The following is a 25353-nucleotide window of genomic DNA, read 5'->3' as shown; positions in this document are numbered from 1 at the left end:
CTTGATCCGGAGCAGGAAGGAGGCTCTGATGTACGGCGGAGGGGTTGGGAGGTTGGTTGGTGTGGGAGTCAGGTCCTCCTGGTTCTTTTCCGATGATGACGTCCTCTGGCGCTTGGGCTGGCGTGAGTCCTCAGCTTGAGATGGATCGGTTTGAGATAAATCCTCCATTTCTGCGGCAATGTTTTCTGCTTCGTTGTGGCTGGGTTGGTCGGCCTGCCCACCGGACTGGCTAGCCATGACGGATGCCGTACCTCCACAGGTCGACGAGGGACTCTGGGTGGTTATGGTTGCTCCTGAGTATTCGTGTGGCCTGCACAAAGGAGAAAAAGTTCCGGCCGTCCACACCTGGCGGCTGTCAGCGCGAAACTTCACACATGTTCTGTTGTTGTGCTGATGTTCTTGGGGTCAGCCTTTGCAACGGCCCCCCCTGATTTTCTTTATTTCGTGGCTTTCTTTTCTTGTCTTCTTTTCTATTCTTGGTGCTTGTTCCTTTTTTCCAGAGTTCACTCAGAGCTTTTTTCAATAAATTTTTATCAATGGTGTCACTGAAGAGGGGTTCTCCCAGCCAATTTTCTTTATAAGGCTGATCAAATATCTTATATTTCTGTCTTATTTCTTTTAGGTTTTCACAATACAATAAAAAGTGATGAAGATTTTCCTTCTCAGCACCACAGCCATCACACCTTACTGTTTCTCCTATAAATCTTCTTCTATCATTTAAATTTAAAGTGTTTGTTCTGCATTTAAAAAGTATTATGGAGGCAAATGTGTTATCATAGAAATCTTCTTGCTTTATGTCTGTTTTGAACTCTTTGCATAGACTCAGGCTGCTCTTTTGCTTAATTTCCTCTTTCCGTTTAGTGGCGTCAATTTCTCTTAATGTATTTTTTATGAAGTCCTTCTTAACAGTTTTTAGGTTGACCTGACCTAGGCCCGCTTCTTGTGTGATGTTGTGTATGTTCTTCAGCCAGTACTCCTTCTTGTGCTCCTCTCTTAGTCTGCTAAATATCTCTCCCACAAGTGTGTCGTCTTTGTGTAATAAACATTTAATATAACTGAGCTTATTTGTGTTCAACCTGGTGGTCTCCATGCTAGATGCTCCTATTTCACCTCTTAAAGTACTTGAAGGAGTGCCGGCCTTTTGTCCCCCCCCCCCCCCAGAATAGTTCGCCAGACTTTATTCTCAATGGTTTGGAGTTTTTGAATATCATTTTTTGAAAAAGTTACTAAGTCGGTGCCATACAGGACAGCTGGGATTGCCACATTTTTCCAAAAGGTTTTCCCAATGATCAATTTGTTGGTGCTTCTTGCAATCAAGGACGCTGTTTGATCACTTAGGCGCTGTGCTTTTTGTATTATGTCTTATTTGTATGTTTTAAAGCCGTTCCTTTTATTATCTCTAGTAACTCCTAAGTATTTTATCTTATTTACTACATTTATACCTCCTATTTCCTCTGGTTCGTCTTCCATGTTAAATATCATTATGTTACTCTTCTCTATATTTACTTGTAAGCCAGTGTCTGCCACAATTGTTTTTAGTCTGTCAATGTTCTCCCTTGCATCTGCTAATGACTGTGCCAGACTAAGGCCGTCATCAGCATAGAAGAGTGTGTTAATGAATAGATTGTCATGTTTAAATCCTATATTGGTATCATTTAATTTCAGTATGATCATATATGTTACTAATTTAAACAGTGTAGTGGATCCCGTACATCCCTGTCTAATGCCACTTGTTATGTTTACTTCCCCATAGTCTTCATTGTTTAATTAGTTTTGTTTTATCTTCTGAATAGATTTTTGCCACAAAGTCAATAATTTTTGGGTGGATTTTAAAAACATCATTGCCTCTATCAGCTCTTCTCTTTTTAATGAATCAAAGGCTTTACTGAAATCGATGGCAGCGACTATAAGCGGTAGTTTGTTTTTGTAACTTTGTGCGATGCAGTATTTCAATATCAATATGTTGTCTTATATTCTGTTTCCTCTGGTAAATCCTGCTTGAGTGTCTAGTGTCAAGTTATTTATCTCTAGATGATCTTCAATCTTATATCTTATAATGCCCATTAATAATTTGTACGAGACACTTGTTAAGGCTATTGGTCTTAATTTGTCTACTGTTGGTCTTGTTATTTTAGGGATTAGTTTAGTCATGGATATGATGGATAGAATCGGTGCAGAGGAGGATGACTAAGATGATTCAGGGGTTGAGAAACTTGCCATACGAGGAAAGACTCAAACAGTTAAACTTGCATTCTCTAGAAAGGCGAAGGGTGCGTGGAGACATGATCGAGGTTTATAAATCGATGAAGGGCTTTAATAAGGGAGACATTCATAAGGTTTTGTTGGTAAGAGAACCGGGTAGGACACGAAGTAACGGGTTTAAACTGGATAAATTCAGATTCAACAGGGACATAGGCAAAAATTGGTTTATTAATAGGGTGGTGGATGAGTGGAATAGGCTTAGCAGTCATGTGGTGAGTGCCAATACAATTGTCACATTCAAAAATAGACTAGATAAATTCATGGACAGCGATATTAGGTGGGGTTAGATACACGGGAGCTTAGGGTCAAAGGAGCTGCCTCGTACAGGCCTACCGGCCTCTTGCAGACTCCTGCGTTCTTATGTTCTTATGTTCTTATATCTTCCAACTCTCCGGAATGTCTGTTGTGCCTTCTATTAACCCATATATGCCCGTAAAAAATCAAGGTTCTTTGAATAAGTTCTATGTCTGAGATGTAGTAGAATATGACTCTACTGAATCATAACAAATGTTATTTTGCCCTTTTACTGCATAGTTTAGTACTTATTTGCAATATGACTTTGTTGCGATAACGCAACGATGGGCACAATACCACATGCGCGTGTTGCGAAAACGCAACGATGATCAATGCGGTCCTTAGCTTCCTTATACAGTTTTGTGTATTATACCGAATCGTAAGCAATGTCATTGCTTGATTATGAAAGGGTATAATTAAAGAATACTGTTTTGCGTTATTGTTTATTGAAAATATCTTTACAATAAGAAATTCAACATAAAACATGAATAAATCAATACTATACATAAAGTTTATATTTGCAATATTCTAACCATATATTGCGCTTTCCCTGTAATTAGGAAACAGCTATGGCCCCCATTATCTAGTACTCAACCTGTGTAAATTAATGGATTCTTTTACATTCAAAGTTATTAAAAATCAATTCAGAATTTTGTAAAATGAAAGAAGAATTCCTTGTCCTTCATGTTCACATTGCTAACCTACTCAGGCAGTACTTTTGTGGTAATCTAATGAGCACTTAACATGCAAGGGAACATTGCATTTGTTGCAAACATAGACAGTTTGACTTTTACCATGCCTACATCGGCGTCGACTTTCAGGAATACTCTTTGAAATATCATGCCCCTTATTGTCATATCTCTCCTCATCTGCATGTGCATTTTGAGCAGTAAGCATTCTCTGTCTGCCTGGATTACATGCCGGTACTCCATACTTCTTCAGCTGGTGTTGCACAACATGGCGCGTAAAAGCTAAAATATCTTCTTTATACCCGCCTTCCCGAGCAAATAACCATGCATTGTTCATACATACATTCAGCAAATATGATAGAATAGGGATGTTCCATTTTTTTCCTCGAATTGCGATACGGTACTTGGCTACGTTCTGGTCTAGTCTGTCTACACCACCCATGTTTGAGTTGTACATTCCAATTACTGAAGGCATGGGTATCACCACTCTTTTACGTTCAGCTGCTGACCAACGCTGAACTTGCTTGACGGGGTGCACGCCATAATGAGTAGATGCGATGGTAACCACACCATTATCATTCCACATTACCACTGAAATGCCCGAGTCTTTCTCAAGAAAATGCTCCTCACTTCCTCGTGAGAGTTTCTCAAACTGTTTGGCATTGCTCAGGGGACATTTTTCTGTTATGTTGCTACGAATGGTTCCAGTCGCAGAGTGTCCCCTTTCCTTGATTGCTTCCAAGAGTCTGATGGACGTGAAGAAGTTGTCAAAGACTAGAGAGAACTTTCTTCCGGGGTACTGAGACTCAAGTCTATCAAGCATGTTTAGAACTACCTCTCCACCTAGGCCATACATGTCTTTGTAGCAGCTGTCACCCTTCGTTGCATATTTTCCTTGATACATGTCAATGAAGTAAGAATATCCTAATGGAGAAGCTGCTACCCATCCTTTATAGCTCCAACGAATAAGTTTGTCACGGATGAACTGTTTAGTGGGATGGCCTCCGTAGTAAGGGATCATTGACTCATCAATAGACACTGAGGTTGGACCAAAGACTTCACCATACTTCAGGAAACGTTCATTTAGAATGTCTAGAATAGGACGCACTTTTGCAAACTTGTCCTCTTTATCAAGATTAGTGTTGTCGGCTGCATGAAAATGTTTCATTATTTCATCAAAACGGTTTCTCCGCACTGAACTTGCTATGAGCTCATTTCGAACATCAGGTTCCGTTGCCCAGTAAAGACGACGGCGTGGCAAAGTGTTGTAGCCAGAGAGCAATAAAATGCTAATAAACACTTTCATCTCATTGCATGACAACTGAAATGTGTGGTTTCCCTTTTGCACTGCATACATCACAGTATCTTTGGTCAGTCTCTCTATTGCAAGAGTGTCTAGGAACAGCTCAAATATTTCATGTGGTTGACGAGGTAGATCAGCTGTTGAAGGCCTGTAAGGGTAACTTGTAATTTTTTCCATGAAAGGAACATCATCCTCATGCCACTGTCTGATCTTGAGGTATTTTCTCCCAGACTTCCTCGAAATCGACTTTGAAGAACTAGGCTGTGGGGCATTATCCTCTTGCATGTCAACTTGCGGAGTTGAATCTTCTTGGAGACAAGGTGATTCATTGGTTCGGAGTTCAGCTTCACTCAGAAGCTGGGATCCAGGAAGATTTCTAATCTCGACATGATCTTCTTCACCAGAATCTTCATCAGTCTCATTCCCATCATCTGGAGGTGTTATGTAGATTGTTATTTGGTTTTCTGATTCTTTCATTGCACCTTTATCTTCTCCATCTGTGTCGTCCTCGATAGGCTTTTCAACTTCTTCTAAAATTTCATGCAACCTCAAAGGTCTGTGGGATAAAATGAACACTGAGTCAGTAAAAGTCGGACATAAAAGAAAAGTAATTGTTTTTATTATAAAGAGCAATTTTACTGTCTCTTCTCTGAATTTAGCTCTTGTTTCTATTGTATTGTCACTAAAGTTGTATGCCCACCGATGCGATAACGCAACACCCACAAGGGGCAGAGTGCCCATGGTTGCGTTTTCGCATCAGAAAAAAAATGCAAATTTTACGGATTCATACGAAGTACACAACACCACCAAAGTTTTACATACTATCAGTATTGGGTACTAGAATCCATAATCTTACGAATTACTAGTGAAGGGAGCTTAAGCCTAACAAAATACACGATACTTACTTCTTTTTGTGAGAAGTGATCGCGAGTCAAATTTTAATGACACTTCTAGGAATTCCTGATACTAGGCAGCTCTCTCAGGGGGAGAAAAATAAAACTGGACCAGTAGCTATGAGTGTCAGCTACACACTGGCGAGTTCAAATCCTCTGTCGCATTCTTTCCTGCGAGTACAAGTGGAAACATGTATAGGTATCTTTTGTGTTGCGAAAACGCAACCATGGGCTTATATGGGTTAATTTACTGTAACATGTTGTTAGAATTGCTGTCAGGTCATTATCCTTTGAGATAAGTTTATATACATCTGGCTTGATTTCACCTGGGCCTGCAGCTTTCTTGTCTTTCATCTTTTTTAATGAATTTTCCACTTCTTCATATATTATTATTGGGGCTTTCATTTTAGTTATTGCTTCATGTATTCTATATTCCATATCCAAATGTTCTCTCAAAACTCTGTGTGTTGTGTATGTGTGTGTATCCGTACTAATGTTTAGTTCAGGAGTGAGTGTATTAAACTGATCTTCATATATTTGTGAGTTTTCTGTGTTCCATACTACATTTATATTATTTGGGTGTTTATTGTATATATTTGGCCAGTAGTTTAATAGTTCTATTTTTATCTCACATTTATCTAGTTTTGTGTTATGTTCATGGTACAGACTTGTGTCTTTTGTCATTTCCTCCTTTCCCTTCAGCTTGTTAATTTTGTGTCACAATTTCTTATTACTTCTGTCATTTTTTATTTCATTAGTTTCTTTTATTTCGTCTTCTTGTTTGGCTTCCCTTACCATCATTTGAACTATTGTTCTTTGTTCATCATACTTTTTCTCTAGTTCAACTTTTTTTGTTGGGTCATTCCTTCTGTCTCTATTTATTTGTTTTCTTTTCTTTATCTTCTGTCTGATGTTTTCATTTATCCATACTGCTTCTATTATTTTCGCACTGTTATCCCTCTTCAATTTAAGTGTTCTTTTCATTGTTGTATCTGAGGTTAGTTTTATTTTCTTATCAAAGTCTGTTACGTCGTCCATGTTTAGGGAGCCGCTGTTTTTCAACTCTTGTATAAAGTTTCTTGTAGTTTCTTGTAGTTGTAATTTTCAAATAAGTTGTTATATCCCAAAACCCTTTATTATGGTTTATGTTGGTATTTCTTTTAAAGTTAAAAAAGGTTTTTAGTAGGCTGTGATCAGAAAGATCGAATTCTTCTCTGTTTTCATCAATTTCCAAGCCTACATAATGCTGTATCATTGTTTGCTTTACCATTGCAAAATCTATCACACTTCTTTGGTTTCTACTCTGCCATGTGCACAGTCCTTTACACTCTGGTGTGTCATTTAATAGTGTTCCATTCAGTAAGTCAAGAGTTTGTAATATCTTTTTTCCATTCCAGTCAATCTTCTGTTCCCCCAGAAAACCAACGTGTCCATTCCAGTCCCCTAAAATTATTATGCCCTCTTCCCTATGTTTGTTTACTAAGTTTTCCACTTCAGTTAGGATGTCAATATTTCTTGGTTTGTCATTTACTGATGAATACAATAATATTATATAAAAATGTGTACTATATTTCTTGAGATTGATGCAGAGTAAATCTGTGTGTTTAGTGGCTATGACCTCAATATGTTGTTTATTTTCCTCCCTGCTTAGTATCATTAATCCTCCCCCCTTTCTGTCCTCCAAGTTTCTAAATTTTTCAACTTTAAAAAGTCCCTTTGAAGTATCAAACCTATTGAATTTGCACTGTGTTTCGGTAATACATATAAAATCTTCTGCGCTATCCACAAGTTTCTCTATTTCTATCAGTTTACTCGTAGTTAGTCCTTGAGTGTTAATTAGTTTTATATTTAGATTTATATCTAGTTTATCCTTATCCTATTCCCTGTTTCTAGTGTCGATGAATCTCAATAGTTTGCCATCTCTTACATACCATCCTTGTTCTCCATTACTTCTCTTAACTTTAAGTTGTTCTACTGCTTTTCTCGTGTCTGCTCTTTCCTGTTCTGTCATGTCTTTTGCAATTATCACTCTTTTAGCCCACATTTTTCTGGTATTCTCAGATTTTTTGCATTTCTGAGTATTTCCTGTCTGCTTTGTTCTTTGTCTAGTTTCAATAGAAGTGGCCTTACTCTACCATCTACTGTTTTCCCTAGTCTTATTGTCTCATTAATTTTTATTTCTTTGCAGTTAATTTCCTCAAGCATATTTTTTGACATTTCTTCATCAAACTCCTTTCTCTCAGTTGTATTTTCAGTGCCAGTACATTCCTCTGCATTGTATAGGATAATGTTATTTTTCTTCTTTGCTTTTTCCTCTCTCTCCTTAATCTCTATCTCCACTCTATTCTTAACCTCATCTATCAGCCTCTCATTTACTGCTTCCACAACTTTTGTGCTTACTTCTTCTATTATCTCCCCCTTCATTGCCTGAAACTTTTCCTTCCATTCCTGCAACTCATTTAATAATATTTGATTTTCCTGTTTGTATTGTATGTTTTCTTGCTCTAGTCTATTGATTTTCCTTAATTTCCCTTTAAGGTTGGCTTTACATGCTTTACAGAACCAGTCCTGATCATCTTTTGCTAGAAGTTTGTACATCTGCAGTGACACTCCCTCACAGCCTGCATGGTACCAACTATCACATAAGTCACAAAAAAGTCCATTATCACTTTCCCTTACTCGATACTTGCACTCCTTACAAGTACTACTTATCTCATCTTGATTTTTTTCCTCCTTTCTGCTGCGGCGGCCAGTGGTGTCCTGACAAGGTGGATTCATTCTTTCCTCTGTATCTCCTCCATTGGATGCTCCTCTAGCTCCCAAGTTTTCTCCTCCTCTCCCCGCCATGATCACTATCTCCTCGATGTTTTAGGACGGTTATTTTATCGATGTTTGTAGGAAAATATTGGGCTTATTCACAGAGGCACATCGGTACGTGTTTCTTCCTCGACCTCTTTCTTCCTGTTTACCCTTCCCCCTTCCTCTTTTCTGTTTTCTGTTTTCTGTTCACTCTCTCCAACGATCTCTCTCTCTCTCTCTCTCTCTCTCTCTCTCTCTCTCTCTCTCTCTCTCTCTCTCTCTCTCTCTCTCTCTCTCTCTCTCAATCAGGTAATGAATTATAATGATGTAAAAAAATCTGCTTTACACCATGGAACAAGCAACACACACACACACACACACACGCCTGTGTGCAAAGAGGCTTACTGTTACATATTATATCCAAGTTATAATGAATTACACATGACATAATTCCTTCCTCCAGGTTTCAGCTTTATGTAAATATTAAAAATTTGTAATCTAGTCTGCTTTGACAACCTCCATTTTCTCTTCCACTAGCACGTTTTCTATTATGTTAGGGTAGACTACTACCCGAAATTTAGTGAAAGAAAATGTAAGGTTATGGAGTTTGGTAGTGGAGGCAGTAACCAATGGGTACTAGGAAACAACGTGCTGGAGGTAGTCGATAAATATATGTACCTAGGAATGGAGGTTAGCAAGGAAGGCATAGGAGGGGAGAAACAGAGGAAAGTGAATGAAGGGAAGGCAAGGAGGACGTCAGGGATGATAATAAATGGAGGCAATAGAGTACTAAACAAATATGATGTAGGGCGAAGTCTGTGGAAAGGAGTAGGTGTACCATATTGCCTCTATGGATCAGAGATAACATACTACAGAGAAGGGGACATTGCACAGCTATAAAAGGTTCAGAACACAGTAGGCCGGTGGGGATTAGGAGCCCCTAGGAGCACAGCGGGGAGATATGGGATGGAGTACGTTCAAGGAAAGAATTGTAAAGGGCAAGTTAATTGGGCTTCCTTAAGACAATTGAAAAGAGTAGTGAGGAGAGATGGGCAAAGAAAATACTGCAAGAAAGTGGAAACAAGTCCACCTGGGGGAAAGAGTTAGAGAGGTGGAAAAGGAGAGAACACCTGAGGGAAGAGTGGAATGAAATGGAGATCAGGGATGTGAAGAAGGCAGTGGAAAGGAACGGACAAGTCAAATGGCAGGAAGGAATGAGTGGCAAGTCAACGCTATAATGGTACAGCAGGAAACAGAAACCAGAGGGAGTACATTGGCATGTAGGAGACTGGGGCAGCATACTATTGTTTAAAGCAAGAACAGGAACCCTGGAGGTAAACGGCAGGAACAGGGACGGGGGAACTGTAGCTGTAGGACAGGGCAGATAGAAACAGTAGAACACCTAATAGTGGAATGCAGCAACTATGAGAGGCAGAGAGGGGAGTTGGTGGCAGGAGTAGTGATGGTAATAGGCGGAGAGGAGTGGGCTGGGAGGCTGGAGGAGGAAAACGGGGCGATCTGCACGGTGTTGGGGCTGTATGGAGACAAAAAGGAAACGGAAAGAAGAATGGTAAAGTTGGCAAAAGTGCTCCTCGCGGCGCAGTGCTGGAAAAAAGGGCACAAATGTCTGAATATGTGAATATAAGTGGCTTTATTTCAGGCTAGAAAATAACATAACGCTGAAAAGAAAGTTGTGTGAATAAGAAGGGAGCAACGAGAGGAGCGATACAAAGCGTTACAGCTCAAAAGAAGAAGAAGAAGAAGATCTGTTTCAACCGACATACACCACCACCCGCCCACGGTCTCCCATAGAGGCTCCCTCTCCTGTTCTATAGTCTCCTTGTCGCATAGAGTGTGTGTCCGCCTTTACACGCAGATGGTAGTGTGGGAGTGTAGGAAAGAGAAAATAATTCTGGCATTTCATATACACGCAGGATATTGTCTATTTAGCGTTAGTTAGGCCACACTTAGATTATACTGTCCAGTTTTGGTGCCCACACTACAGAATGGACATCAACTTGCTAGAATCAGTTCAGAGGAGGATGACCAAGATGATTCAGGGGCTGAGGAACCTCCCATATCAAAATAGGCTGAAACATCTAAACTTACATTCACTAGAGAGACGAAGAGTGCGGGGAGATCTGATAGAAGTATTCAAATGGGTCAAGGGTTACAACAAAGGCGATATAAATAAAGTACTGAGAATTAGCCAGCAGCAGGATAGAACTCGCAGTAATGGATTTAAATTAGAAAAGTATAGATTTAGGAGAGATATAGGCAAGCATTGGTTTAGTAATAGGGTGGTGGGGGAATGGAATAGACTCAGCAATCACATAGTTGGTGCAGGGACGATAGCTTGTTTTAAGAGTAGACTGGATAGCTACATGGACGAGGACGACAGGTGGCAGTGAGGTGTGGGTGCAGTAAGGTGACGGGGTGCTGGATGCGTGCCTGGGTACCGCCGGTATAACGAGGATCAAGCCTCTACCTGTAACCCCTGTAACTACACCTCACCCACCGTGAGTAGTGGGGGGATTCTGGAGCTGCCCTGTGTAGGCCACCCGGCCTCTTGCAGTCTCCCTATGTTCTTATGTTCTTATGTTCTTATGTGTGTTCTGATTTTTCTTTTTCTTTCTCAGCAGCTGCCCCCGTTACAAAGGCAAGGAATCCCAAGTCACCTGTGACGTCAATATCAAGTTCAAGGCCGCCTCTAATTGTCTTGAATCCAGCTTCCTCATTATTGCAGGTATTTTACGCTATATCCGAGTATTACTACAGTGCTCCAGCCTACAACAGCTGCGTACGAGACTTCACAGACAATAGCAGCCCTTAAGTAAGCCGCTAAAGGTGTTGAGGAGGGAAAAAGGTGTTTGTTTACCTCTCGGCCGCCGCGCCAGGGCGGCCAGCCACCGGGGCGGTGTCGCGTTCCGCCGCATCCTCCTATTATTACTGGTGACAGGTGACTCATAGGCACTGTGGCAGGTGTTGGGGGCTGTGTGAGTGTTGGGGCAGGTGTTGGGGGCTGTGTGAGTGTTGGGGCAGGTGTTGGGGGCTGTGTGAGTGTTGGGGCAGGTGTTGGGGGCTGTGTGAGTGTTGGGGCAGGTGTTGGGGACTGTGTGAGTGTTGGGGCAGGTGTTGGGGGCTGTGTGAGTGTTGAGGCAGGTGTTGGGGGCTGTGTGAGTGTTGGGGCAGGTGTTGGGTGTACAGGTGTGTGGTGAGAGTCAAGGTGGGGCGTGTGTTCTACTAGGGAGTTGTTTCTTTAATGTTTTAGGTGGCTGGTTATATAAATCCCGGCCAGCAATACAGGTTGTTTCGCATGGTATGTGTTGTGTGTTTGGGGTAAATAATTTATAAGCTATACAATGCCAATTCCATTTCAAGCATGCTTGGTGGCAAAACATGAGACACACATGTATGGGTTTCCCTCACACACCTAACAGCAAGTGGACACCTTTTATGCTATCTTTGAAGCCACCTTGCTGCCTTCATTACTGATATCATTTCTGTCCTGGAGGTTTAGTCAGATGAATCATCCAAACTTTCATCATCATCGGGGTCATTGTCATTCTCTGCAGATGACGCTGAGTGGCCGTAGAACATCCGTCTATCCATATTTTATACCCTGGAATATGTGAAGGGTGAAGGGTAGTCAGCCGCGCTGCACTAAACGTGTTAAACTAATCTAATTTAACAACCTACCTAACGCCCCCCCCCCCCCGTGTTTTCATGTTTTGCATTGTTATATCAAAATTTCTTCTTATAACTGAAAGTCATTCTTTACTGCATTGCATTCAGGGACCAAAAAAGCATCCATAATGTATTTTAACACAGCAAGAAGTAGCTGACCCTTTTTCAACAACAGCCAATATTTCCTTTATTGCCGCTCCTTAGTGTTAGTGTAATTTTTCTGCTAATATGGCACTAAAGGCAACCCTCTCGTAAAATATGATGATGACCGTCGCTTCCTCTTCTGCCATGGTCAGCAATGGTGTATCACAAATTTATTGTAAACAATTGAACTTAACAAATTTGATAAACCAGAATCTAATATAATCTAACCTGACCCTCCGCTGCCAAAATACGATGAGCTAGGTTGCGGTCATTAACTTTATACATCATTATTTTGGTATTCAATTTTCCAAAAGTCATTAGTTAGTAGTTACTGCACTGCATTGAGAGTAATGATATAACACATAATGTCAGAGTTAACCTCATGTAGGATGGAGGCTGATATGGAAATAAGGGCAGCCATCTCGCATGAGGCTAATTCTTGCATTATATTATGTGTTGTACGGTATTATATTACTCTAGTGCAGTGCAGTAATTAATCCTTTCACGCACCATGGTGCCATTCCCGTCAAAATGGAATCGTCTACATCTGAGCTTTTGACTCGAAACGCGTCAAAAAACTTTTTAAAAAATCGCCAAAAATAAAGTATCGTTCAAAATTGCATCAATTTTTTTTTAATCAAAGATCCAAGCTAGACCTATAAAATAAACTAATGGTCAACTCTCTCGTGCCGTTGGATTTGATGTGATAATTGCCCGTGGCTGAGTTGCCTCTCAGCAGGCAGCCTGTGAGCACGGACTGTTGCCCCTTTAAATTGTCTCTGGAGCCTGGTAAGCCTGGATTACAGTTTGGTGAAATTTATTCTTACTTCCGATGTAAAGTGATCGTGCCGTGATACGATATTTTGTTTTATTTTCGTAGGGACAAGTAACTCTTACTATTAGAAAATCTGGCTAAGAAACTATCAAGTAAAGAGAATGAGACACACTTGTACAGAGCATGATGATGATTATGATGGTGATGGTGGAAACAGTGAAAAAAAACTCCAGCAGAGAGTGTCAGGGAGAGACTTAGTGTTATTTATTATGATTATTATTGCGTCTGGCGAAGTTGTTCCAGACAGCAAATAAGTGCGGTGCGCTAATAGTTATGTCTGTTATTATTATCAAAACTCCATTCCAGACAAAATTGACTTCTATTTTGACCGCCTTGACCTGCCCGTTGTGTTGTGTTTGCTGCCCTTGAGCTGTTTCTTCTACTGGAGAGAACAGAAGAGATAGAAAAATAAAGTTTTCCTCCATTTTCTCAAGAATTACTGGTCATATGAAAATTCCAATAATAACGCTGGAATCCTCATAAAAATAATCCTCTTTTATTGGCATGTAAGTCATAAAAAGTCGTCTCCGGAAGTTTTGAGCTACGAGATGATGAACGTAAGCATTTCTTATTTTTCTTTAATCAATTTTTTTTTCGAAGTTGGTAAACTTTGCTATTTATTTGCATTTCTTGATATTTTTTCCTTCATAAGGCAGAATAATCTCTTCCAAAATGAACGATGTATAATAATGCCAGGAAAAAAGAATACCCGAGGCTGAAATTGATAACATGAATTTTTTTTTCGCCGCACAGTCAGGCCATTCCGCAACGCCCCCTGGGGAGCCCCAGACGGATGTCGCAGTGGAAAGAGAAACTTATTAATCTTTTGGTGCGTGAAAGGGTTAATACCTTACAGAAAACTAAAGAAACTGCAAAATATTGATGTATAACAGTATAAAGTATAAGAGTGCGGCCTAGCACACGGCAGCTTGGGGGGCTAGGTTATATTAGGTTATAGTTCTGTTAGATATGCTTTAGTTAGGTTGGGTCAAGTTAGGTTATATTAGGTAGGAGTTTGTTTTGATTAGGTTAGGTAATCGGAGCCCTTTCATGAATCTCAGTAATAATGATGATAATAATGATAATAATAATAATAATAATGATAATAATAATAATAATAATAATAATAATAATAATAATAATCATAATCATAATAATAATAATCTAATTAGACCTAACGCCACATAACAGGAGCATTCCTCCACTTGACTCCCGTTTAGCCATTTCCATGGACAATGGTAGGAGAAGAAGTTGAAGAGTACGCTTTGTCCGAGCAAAAAGTGTCAAGCTCTGATGTGTTGTTGAAATAAGAGAAGCCAAGTATGTAAATCTAGTAAGGTATCACGGTGGGGCCAAGGAGAGAGGGATGGGGTATTACTCTGGGTTTGTCATTCAGTGCAATGCTTGTCCCCAGGTGTGCAGTGTTGGGGAGCGTGAGCACCTGCCAGGCCGCTCACAGTGATAGAGCCCTCAAGAAGACTCAGAAGCTGTGTTGCCGAGGACCACGTCTGGCTCCAGCAGCTCAGATGAGGAGGCGTCACGGTTCAGGGAGGCGTGTGACCCCACCCTGTGGAGGACGGCCGCGCAGGGAGCCGCCAAGAATGAAATCTGCAGAGCGGAGGCATCTGATGAGAAGCCCCAGCCAAGGCGACCAGAGGCAGGCCTTCATGCTGCTGGAGAAGATGCGCACAACCCTTGCCGGGGCGCAGGGCAAGGCAGGTAAGCAAGCAGTATTCTTAAGCACTCTGACCTCTCCTTTGGCCTCTTTTTACTAGGGATGTGCCGATGTATTGGTATCGGTGGTATCGGCACATTTTATGAGTATTGGTATCGGCACATTATATGAATATTGGTATCGGCTGATTTTCTGCTGATACCGATACCTGAAGTAGTTTTGTACGTCGCATGTCACTCGTTGCAAATATAATTTTGTTCAATAGAAATTTGATTTTCTAAATTACTGAAAAAATATTAGAAAAGTGTAATTATCTAGTATCATGATACTACATAGTTTGGAATTTTCCGTGATTTAATTTTCATCACTTTAAACGATATGATTCATATTACTTTCAATACAAGCACAGTACCCTCTCGAGTTTCGCGCTATCCGAGTTTCGCGATCCTCTAGTTTAGTGTTTAGTCCTAAATTCTTACATCACGAGTTTCACGCATTACCGCCAGGAGTTTCGCGTTGCTCTGAAATATACGGGTCACGTCTACCTACCGCCGGCGTCATGTGTGCTGCCTTAAAAGGCGGTGTCCAGCCATTGGTGCTATGGGCAACCGCGGTTGCCTGTATGCCCAACCGGGAGCAAGTTGTTGGTTGTCCTTATGAATGGAAAACGGTTGTGAATATGAGCGTGGGTACCTCACGGATGCATGTAAACAAACAGACGACGGCAGTGGCTGAGGAGCAGTGGAAGATGGCCCACCAAGAGACTCGTAAATTGGACTGGCAGAGCTGCTTTGCTCACTACTTGATTAACAAGATAAGAGAACACCCCGTGCTGGGGAACCACAGTCCAGAAAACTTTTTCTCCAGTCAGTGAACATTGTAGATCTCCCGGCGTTGTTTCCGCTTCTTCTTCTTCTTCTTCTTCTTCTTTTGACCTGTAATGCATGGCAGCGATGGTGAAAAGTAATAGTGAAAAGTAGCAAAAGGGCATAGATCAGCAAAATCAGCGAGAGAAAAGGATAGAAAACACCTAAGCTCAGGGTGAAGTGTATAAGTGCGCACTGTTAGGTAACTTAGGGCTGCTTCCACAGTCACTTGTTTGTTTTGATCGTTACCAATGGCGGCGATCGCCGCTCACCGTTGCCAGACTGTTGTACTCAAGCATAGTATTTATCGGTTTCTGACGCCTAACTATTGCCAGGAAACATCAAGTTCTAACTCTTAATGATAACTATAAATGAGTTTCGTTATTGGAGCCCAGAAGACAGTTTAGGGGTAAGATGTCGGGAAATATAATCGGCTGAGTACGACAATCTGGTAATGTTGTGACGTCGCTTAGTATTTCACGTGAAATTGGCCGACGGGGTAGTGGCGGCTGCACACGCAGCGAGAGATGTTGAAAGTGTTTGGTTAGTGCGGGGCTGGGCTAACCCTAGAGCCACCACTACCCATTGACCAGTTTCACGTGGAAATACCATAGCGGCGATCGCCACCATTGTTAACGACCAAAGCAAACAAAATGACTGTGAAAGCGGCCCCAAGTGCATGTTGTGGAGAAGGAGGACCTAGGAAGCGATACAAAGCATTACAGGTCAAAAGAAGAAGAAGAACGTCCACTACACTGGCCGGTGTTGCGAGAAATATCTCCCCGATGAAATTAGTCATTCTGCTGTCCACCACACATGCGCGCTGTGGGAATACACAGCATTAAAAGTATTAATTTGCCTGGTTTTGTTCTAGTCTGTCTGCTTGTGATCTTTGTGAGCGGTGAGGGAAATATGGAAACAGTAAGCAAGTTGAGCCTCTCTGGGAGCTATTTTGCGGCAGCGGCAGCGGTTTACATTCAATAGGCATTGAAAAGTCAATCATGATATGAGTGATTTAATGATTTTTAACATAAAGAGTTAGCAGATTATTTCATAACACAGAAAACTACCAGAAAAATATAGGTTTGTCCAACTGTCCCACGGGTGACCGCGAGCGACCACCCTTACTTTAGCAGACGACACCACGTGGATCACAAGCGTGTATTCAGAATTTCAGAACTGCCAGCCAATTGTGAGACAGCCGCCTTCAACTGCGGCTTAAAACAACCTGTTCTCACTTCCAATTTTCTGCCTATTACCAAGGTACGTATTTTGAGATAACAAGGGAGTAAAGTCGAAAAAATTGTGATAACAAGGGAGTAAAGTAAAAAAAAAAAAAAAAAAGTCATTAGTTTCCACAGGTCGTAACCAATGAGCGCTCTTACATGGATTTCAATACCTCGAGTTTCGCGATCCTCGAGTTTAGCGCCATACCTTCGGAATGAAGCAAGCACGAAACTCAAGAGGGTACTGTGTATAATACTTAGTATACACTATACAGTGTAGCCTTTGGCACCGCGGACGCGTACAATACAGGTTTAGTAGCTTCGGCGCGGGATTGGCGGAGCCCCTCCACTCGCCTCACTTGCCTCAATTGGCTGCCTCAGTCGGTCAGACGGTCGCTCCGCAGCGGAGCACGCTGCCAGGGTCTGGGGATCTCTTCACAGTCTTCTGCCTAAATGTGTGGCAATTAATAAAGCTAACCTAGTTGAGTCAAGTAGACCTCATGAGGCGCCTCCTCTCTCGCCCCTTGTCGAAACTCATGGGGGTGTGTGTTAACACTTCCCTTCTATGGTGGAGCAACGAGTAGTGGGTCTTTTTTTTTAACATTTGATGTTGCCCTTTAGCGGCTGGAGTTGTTGTATAAAAATTTAATCAGTGCACAGGTATCGGTATCGGTCAAATATTGGGGTATCAGTATCGGTCAAAATTTTGGTGTCGGTACATCCCTATAGTCCAACCAAATTGTCGGGTCCGTTTGGACGGAGGCTCCCGCGGATCCATTTCTCCCCTCCGCTCTGCCACACAGTCCCAACACCTGTCCCTTCCTCTCCTATGTTACCTTTACCTTACATGTGAGAGCATGAGACAGGTGTTGGCCTGTGTGGCAGAGCAGAGGGAGGAAAGGACCCGCGGGAGCCTGCGCCCAAATGGACTCCACAATTTGGTTGGACTTTTTTTTTTTTTTTTTTTTTTACAGCTAAGGAGACAGCTCAAGGGCGCAAAGAAAAAAAAAGAAAAAAGGCCTGCTAATCACTGCTCCCGAACAGAGGTTAAAGAAGTGTCCAAAATCAGAGGTTAATTTCGGGAGGAGAGGTGTCCTGATACCCTCCTCTTGAAAGAGTTCAAGTCGTAGGCAGGAGGAAATACAGATGAAGGAAGATTGTTCCAGAGTTTACCAGCGTGAGGGATGAAAGAGTGAAGATGCTGGTTAACTCTTGCATAAGGGGTTTGGACAGTATAGGGATGAGCATGAGTAGAAAGTAGAGTGCAGCGGGGCCGCGGGAGGGGGGGAGGCATGCAGTTAGCAAGTTCAGAAGAGCAGTCAGCGTGGAAATATCGATAGAAGATAGAAAGAGAGGCAACATTGCGGCGGAATTTAAGAGATAGAAGAATATCAGTATGAGGAGGAGAGCTGATGCGACGAAGAGCCTTAGCCTCCACTCTGTCCAGAAGAGCTGTGTGAGTGGAGTGGAGTGAGATGCATACTCCATACGAGGGCGGACAAGGCCCCTGTATATGGACAGCAACTGTGCAGGGGAGAAGAACTGGCAGAGACGGTACAGAACGCCCAGCCTCGAGGAAGCTGATTTAGTAAGAGATGAGATATGAAGTTTCCAGTTAAAATTTTGAGTTAAGGATAGACCGAGGATGTTTAGTGTTGAGGAAGGTGATAGCTGGGTGTTGTCAAAGAATAGGGGATAGTTGTTTGGAAGATTGTGTCGAGTGGATAGGTGGAGAAACTGTGTTTTTGAGGCGTTGAAGGACACCAGGTTCTTCTTGCCCCAATCGGAAATATTAGTAAGGGCTGAGGCTAAGCGTTCTGCAGCCTCCAGCCTTGAGTCGTTAAGTTCCTGAAGGGTGGGTCTTCTATTAAAAGAAGTTGAATAATGCAGAGTGGAATCATCGGCGTAGGAATGGATAGGACAGTTCGTTTTGGAAAGAAGATCATCAATGAACAACAGAAAAAGAGTGGGAGATAGGACAGAACCCTGTGGGACACCACTGTTAATAGATTTAGGGGAAGAACAGTGACCGTCTACCACGGCAGAAATAGAACGGTCAGAAAGGAAACTGGAGATAAAGGTACAGAGAGAAGGATAGAAACCGTAGGAGGGTAGTTTAGAAAGCAAAGATTTGTGCCAGACCCTATCAAAAGCTTTTGATATGTTCAGCGCAATAGCAAAAGTTTCACCGAAACGGGTAAGAGAGGATGCCCAAGAGTCAGTTAAGAAGGCTAGGAGATCACCAGTAGAACGCCCCTTGCGGAACCCATACTGGCGATCAGATAGAAGGTCAGAAGTAGAAAGGTGCTTTTGAATCTTCCGGTTAAGGATTGATTCAAAAGCTTTAGATACACAAGAAAGTAAAGCAATAGGACGGTAGTTTGAGGGATTGGAGCGGTCACCCTTCTTAGGTACAGGCTGTATGAAGGCATACTTCCAGCAAGAAGGAAAGGTAGATGTTGACAGGCAGAGGCGAAAGAGTTTGACCAGGCAGGGTGATAGCACGGAGGCACAGTTTTTAAGGACAATAGGAGGCACTCCATCAGGTCCATAAGCCTTCTGAGGATTGAGGCCAGAGAGGGCATAAAAAACATCATTTTGAAGAATCTTTATAACAGGCATAAAGGAGTCAGAGGGGGGATGAGTAGGAGGAATATGCCCAGAATCGTCCAGAGTGGAGTTTTTAGAAAAAGTCTGAGAGAAGAGTTCAGCCTTAGAGATAGATGAGACGGCAGTGTTGCCGTCAGGACTGAGGAGTGGAGGGAAAGATGAAGAAGTGAAGTTGGAGGAGATGTTTTTGGCTAGATGCCAGAAGTCACGGGAAGAGTTAGAGAAAGCAAGGTTTTGACATTTTCTATTAATGAAAGAATTTTTGGTTAGTCGGAGAATAGATTTGGCACGATTTCGGGCAGAAATGTAAAGTTCATAATTAGCATTAGTTTGAAGGCTCTGGTACCTTTTGTGAGCTACCTCTCTATCATTGACAGCACGAGAACAAGCATGATTAAACCAAGGCTTTTTAGCGTGAGGAGTAGAGAAAGAACGAGGAATGTATGCCTCCATTCCAGAGACAATCACCTCTGTGATGCGCTGAGCACACACAGAGGGGTCTCTATCCTGGAAGCAATAATCATTCCACGGGAAATCGGAAAAGTACATCCTCAGGTCGTTCCACCGAGCTGAAGCAAAATGCCAGAAGCATCGCCTCTTCGGTGGGTCCAGAGGGTGTACAGGAGCGATAGGACAGGATGCAGAAATAAGATTGTGATCGGAGGAGCCCAACGGAGAGAACAGTTTGACAGAATAAGCAGAAGGGTTTGAGGTAAGGAAGAGGTCTAGAATGTTGGGCCGATCTCCAAGACGGTCGGGAATACGTGTAGGGTGCTGGACCAACTGCTCTAGGTCGTTGATGATAGCAAAGTTGTAGGCTTGTTCACCAGGATGGTCAGTGAAAGAGGATGAAAGCCAAAGCTGGTGGTGAACATTGAAATATCCTAGGATGGAGATTTCAGCGAAGGGAGAGTGGGTCAAGATGTGCTCCACTTTAGAATTCAAATAGTCAAAGAATTTTACATAGTTGGTAGAGTTAGGTGAGAGATAAACAGCACAGATGTATTTAGTAATAGAATGACAGTGAAGTCTTAACCAGATGGTGGAAAATTCAGAAGAGTCAAGGTCGTGGGCACGAGAGCAAGTGATGTCGTTGCGCACGTAGGCGCAACATCCAGCTTTGGATTGAAATTTAGGATAGAGATAGTAGGAGGGAACAGAGTAGAGATTGCTGTCAGTAGCCTCAGAAACCTGTGTCTGTACTTCTCTCTTTTATAGGAACAGCGATTAGTGGGCTTTTTATACACTTTCTTTTTGTTGTCGTTGATCTCCTTCCTTTATTGTTAAAACAAACAAAAAAATTACATTGTCAACTCTCTCTCTCTCTCTCTCTCTCTCTCTCTCTCTCTCTCTCTCTCTCTCTCTCTCTCTCTCTCGCTCTCTCTCTCTCTCTCTCCCTCCCCACCTCTCTCCCTAACTCCCTCCCTCTCCTCCTGCCTGTACCCTTCACACAGCCAAGAGTCAGGCCCGGTCCACTCCCCCAGCAGTCTCTTTGTGAGCAACTCCCCCTCACACACTGCCCTCCTCTCCTCAGGGTGTGTGGGGCTGAGGCACAAGGATGGCCATGGTCCCAGCATACAGGGCAGGCCATCGTCAGGCAGGGCAGAGGCCAGCACAGCGAGGGTGGCCACGGCTGCCCCATCCACACACTCCCTTCCTGGCCAAGCAGCTCACCTCAAGACTGGACGGGTGAGTGCTGTGTATTATTATTAGTAGTAGTAGTAGTAGTAGTAGTAGTAATAGTAAATTGATTTATTTTGGCCACTCCTCAACTTTTTTATAGGAGCAGTGATTGGTTGGCTTTTTTTTCATTATTGTTTTCTTTCTTTTGCCCCTAAGCTGTTTCCTTTATTGTAAAAAAAAAAGTAGTAGTAGTAGATGGGATGGCTGAGAGAGAGGGAGAGGAAGGGAAGTAGATTTGGACAAGCTATGGGATGGAAGTGATAACATTGCTGGAGTGATGTCGCTCTACAATAAGATTTAGAATATGTCATGATGCCTTACCTTCAATACAACCCTCTATACTTCACCACTAGAGTTCAGTCCAGCACAAGCCGCCCGTGTTCCATCACTAAGGCTGTGTGTGTGTGTGTGTGAGTGTGTGTGTGTGTGTGTGTGTGTGTAGTAGAGGCATGCTAACTTCTGAGGACTTCCTAGACCACAACGAAATCATAACTTTAGTGGTGTGGTGCACAGAGTTTTGGTGGCTTGGCTTGTTGTTCTGGAGGCAGTGGATTGTGACATGCTGTAGAGTTGTTATTTAAAACCCAACCCCTTCCTATGTCATCCCCTTTCCTGCTCCTGCTGCCCCCCACACTCCCTACCCAACCTCCACTCTTCGATACTACTTTCTACTACTATAGTCAATCCAGGAGGAACTGGCAGATGGGGGGTGAGAGGTGTGGGTCAGCCCCGCCCCGCACCTTGCCACACACTCTCAACACTTCTCGCTTCCTCTCATATGCCAGCTATTTACTACCTTTAAATGAATTTAATTGAATAATTGGATAATCCAATAAGGTCATATAGCGTTGATTGTTTCGTTTTTAAGATAATAACAAATATTTTGTATAAATACCACGACGCTTGACAGGGTTGTATTCCAACGTTGTCATTCTACACATCCAGAGCCCAGGTCACTTCTCTCAAGGTCATGGAAGGGTCAGCTGGTGGGCCCATGGGTGGCCCGCTCCCGCCTCTCCCCTCCCTCCCTCTCCCTGCCTCTCCACGTCCTTGGCTGCACAGCCGCGAGAAAGAACTCATTTACAATGTAAACAAGTACTTTTTAGACGAAAAAACAACAGGATTTATCATACCACTCACAAGAGTAACTGCAAGAACAGCAAGAGCCACTAATATTAGTGAAAGAACTGTTGAAAGAGTCTGCGCCAAACTGGATCATGAGTGCACGACAAACAGCCTGTATTCTCGTCCCCGAAGAAGAGAGAGAGAGAGAGAGAGAGAGAGAGAGAGAGAGAGAGAGAGAGAGAAGAGAAGAGAAGAGAAGAGAAGAGAAGAGAAGAGAAGAGAAGAGAAGAGAAGAGAAGAGAAGAAAAGAAAAGAAAAGAAAAGAAAAGAAAAGAAAAGAAAAGAAAAGAAAAGAAAAGAAAAGAAAAGAAAAGAAAAGAAAAGAAAAGAGGAGAGGAGAGAGAGAGAAGAGAAGAGAAGAGGAGAGGAGAGAGAGAGAGAGAGAGAGGAGGAGGAGGAGGAGGAAATGAAGGGAGGGTAATGGTGGTCCACTTAACACCTTGACTCTAATCCCACAATTGGAGACAAGAGATGTGGCAGCGTGGTACGGGAGGAGAGACCCCCGCAGAAACCCCCCAATCCACCAGTTCCTCATGGATTCACTATACTACTACTACTACTACTACTACTACTGCCCAAGCTCTCTCTCTCACACTCCCTGCCCAGTTCCCTCTCTCTCCCTCCCCTCTTCCCTCTCTCCCTGCCCAGTTCCCTCTCTCCCTCCCCACTTCCCTCTCTCTCCCTCCCTTCCTCCCTCTCTCCCTCCCCACTTCACTCCCTCCCTCCCTACTTTCCATTTTATCTCCCCACTTCCTTCTTTCCTTCCCCATCTCCCTCTCTCCCTCCCCACTTCCTCTCTCCTCCCTCTCTCCCTCCCCACTTCCCTCTCTCTCCCCACTTTCTTTTCTCTCCCTCACCTCTCTCCCTCTCCACTTCCCTCTCTCCCTCTCCACTTCCCTCTCTCCCTCTCCGCTGGATTATGTTTATCCATTAACTTTTTCCTCAACAGTGACTCATCGATGATTACCAGAAAGTTAGAGGTGTAAATGCTCACTTATTCTGCCGCGAGAAACACTCACAAAAGAAAAGAATGATGTCGCCGGGCTCAGGTGTTCTCTGCTCTGTGGTTTTAAATGGTGTACATACCTAGTTGTATTTACTTAGTTGTGATATACATGATACACATGGGGTCCTGTCTCCAAATCTCAGTTTATCAAGTTTAGCTTAACCCGTCCGCTGTGATGGTCATGGATTTGGCCTTCACTGGTAGCCTGGTAACATATAGTCCCAGGTCTTTCTCTGCCTCTGTGGTGGATAGTGGAGTGTTTCTCATGTGGTATTGGTGTGCTGGATATCCCTTCACTGGTAGCCTGGTAACATATAGTCCCAGGTCTTTCTCTGCCTCTGTGGTGGATAGTGGAGTGTTTCTCATGTGGTATTGGTGTGCTGGATATCCCTTCACTGGTAGCCTGGTAACATATAGTCCCAGGTCTTTCTCTGCCTCTGTGGTGGATAGTGGAGTGTTTCCCATGTGGTATTGATGTGCTGGATATCCCTTCACTGGTAGCCTGGTAACATATAGTCCCAGGTCTTTCTCTGCCTCTGTGGTGGATAGTGGAGTGTTTCCCATGTGGTATTGGTGTGCTGGATATCCCCTCCCAAGGTGCAGGACTTTACATTTTCTTCATATTGAATTGTAGCAGCCACTTTTTGTCCCATTCCCGTAGCTTGGTGATGTCTTCTGGTAGGAAATCCATAGTCAAGGGGCTAAGGTGTTTTATATTACTCATGACAAATCAGTCAAAAGTCTATTATTTCAGCAAAACAAATCTGGTGCTAGGAAAGTTGTAAATGGGAAAACTGGGTGAAGTTTCTGGGATGGAGGCAGCAATCAGCCCCTTATATGGGTATGTATTTCAAGATCACTTAAATAATGCCATTTTTCAGACACCAATTAAATGCTATTGGTGAGACACACTACTTTTTTTCAGTTACATTTGCTCTCATGAGTGGTCAAGCCTACAAACAGTGATGTGTTCTGTTGAAGGATTACATATTTTTTTTATGACTGAAGTGGTGCTTGCAGAAACACAAGACTTAACAAACACCCACAAATGTAATCCATCCGCTGAGATTGGCACGGATTTTGCCTTAATAAACACCCACAAATGTAACCCGTCCGCTGAGATTGGCACGGATTTTGCCTTAACAAACACCCACAAATGTAACCCGTCCGCTGAGATTGGCACGGATTTTGCCTTAACAAACACCCACAAATGTATCCCGTCCACTGAGATTGGCACGGATTTTGCCTTAACAAACACCCACAAATGTAGCCTGTCCACTGAGATTGGCACGGATTTTGCCTTAACAAACACCCACAAATGTAGCCCGTCCACTGAGATTGGCACGGATTTTGCCTAAACAAACACCCATAAATGTAGCCTGTCCACTGAGATTGGCACAGATGTCGCCTTCACTGGTAGCCTGGTAACATATACTCCCAAGACTTTCTTTGCCTCTGTGGTGGATAGTGGAGTGTCTCCCATGTGGTATATTGGTGTGCTGGATATCCCCTCCCAAGGTGCAGGACTTTACATTTTTCTTCATTGCATTGTAGCAGCCACATTTTGCTCCACTCCTGTAGCTTGGTGATGTCTTCTTGTAGGAATTCGCAGTCAAGGAGTTAAGGATAAATTGGAGCAGAGGAGACATGTAGACAGGACAGTATGAGCACCACTATTCCTGCACAGTGTAGCTTGATCAGCAGAACAAGGCCAGTCAGTACAGTGTTGATTTCAGTCCACCTTTTCAACAGGAGTGTGGAGTACCAGGGTGACCAGGAGCACAGACTGACCAAGGATGGCAGTGGTGGTGGTGGTGGTGGTGGTGGTGGCCAGCCCCTCCATCATCCCCTCCGCCTCCTGACTAACCTGCCGCTCGCCCCTCAAGGCATCACTGACCCCACACACGCAGCAGCCAAAAGGAGCAGGCCGGACAGAATCCCCGAGACTCTCCTACTTTGAGTCTTTGACGGCTGTGATGCGGTGAGAGTCCTGGGTTGTGTCTGTGGGTATTTCCATGGGTGGTGTTATGAGCCCAGTAATAGCTTTGGCTCTGGTAGAGGTTGTTGTGTTTGTACTTCCATGGGTAGTGTTATGAGCCCAGTAATAGTGTGACAAGGCTTTGGTAGAGGTTGTTGTGTTTGTACTTCCATGGGTAGTGTTATGAGCCTTGTGATAGACTGACAAGACTATCATAGAGGTTGTTGTGGGTACTTCCATGGGTAGTGTTATGAGCCTAGTGATAGTTTGACAAGGCT

At 43.0% G+C, this 25353-nt stretch overlaps 1 protein-coding gene across 1 annotated transcript in view; it reads left to right on the top strand.

The window, feature by feature from the left end:
- The first annotated feature begins 235 nt into the window (after positions 1-235).
- LOC126990526 (uncharacterized) overlaps positions 236-25353 on the top strand; it is a 29357-nt gene continuing 4239 nt past the window's right edge. The window contains exons 1-3 of the mRNA XM_050849120.1: positions 236-303; positions 14321-14625; positions 20818-20972. Coding sequence (XP_050705077.1) covers positions 236-303; positions 14321-14625; positions 20818-20972 — 528 coding nt within the window. The remainder of the gene's footprint in view (positions 304-14320; positions 14626-20817; positions 20973-25353) is intronic.

The sequence above is a fragment of the Eriocheir sinensis genome, unplaced genomic scaffold (genome assembly GCF_024679095.1).
Source record: "Eriocheir sinensis breed Jianghai 21 unplaced genomic scaffold, ASM2467909v1 Scaffold171, whole genome shotgun sequence".
In the NCBI taxonomy this organism is placed as follows: Eukaryota; Metazoa; Arthropoda; class Malacostraca; order Decapoda; family Varunidae; genus Eriocheir; species Eriocheir sinensis.
The sequence above is the reverse complement of the archived record's forward strand: the minus strand, read 5'-3'. Positions and strand labels throughout refer to the sequence as shown.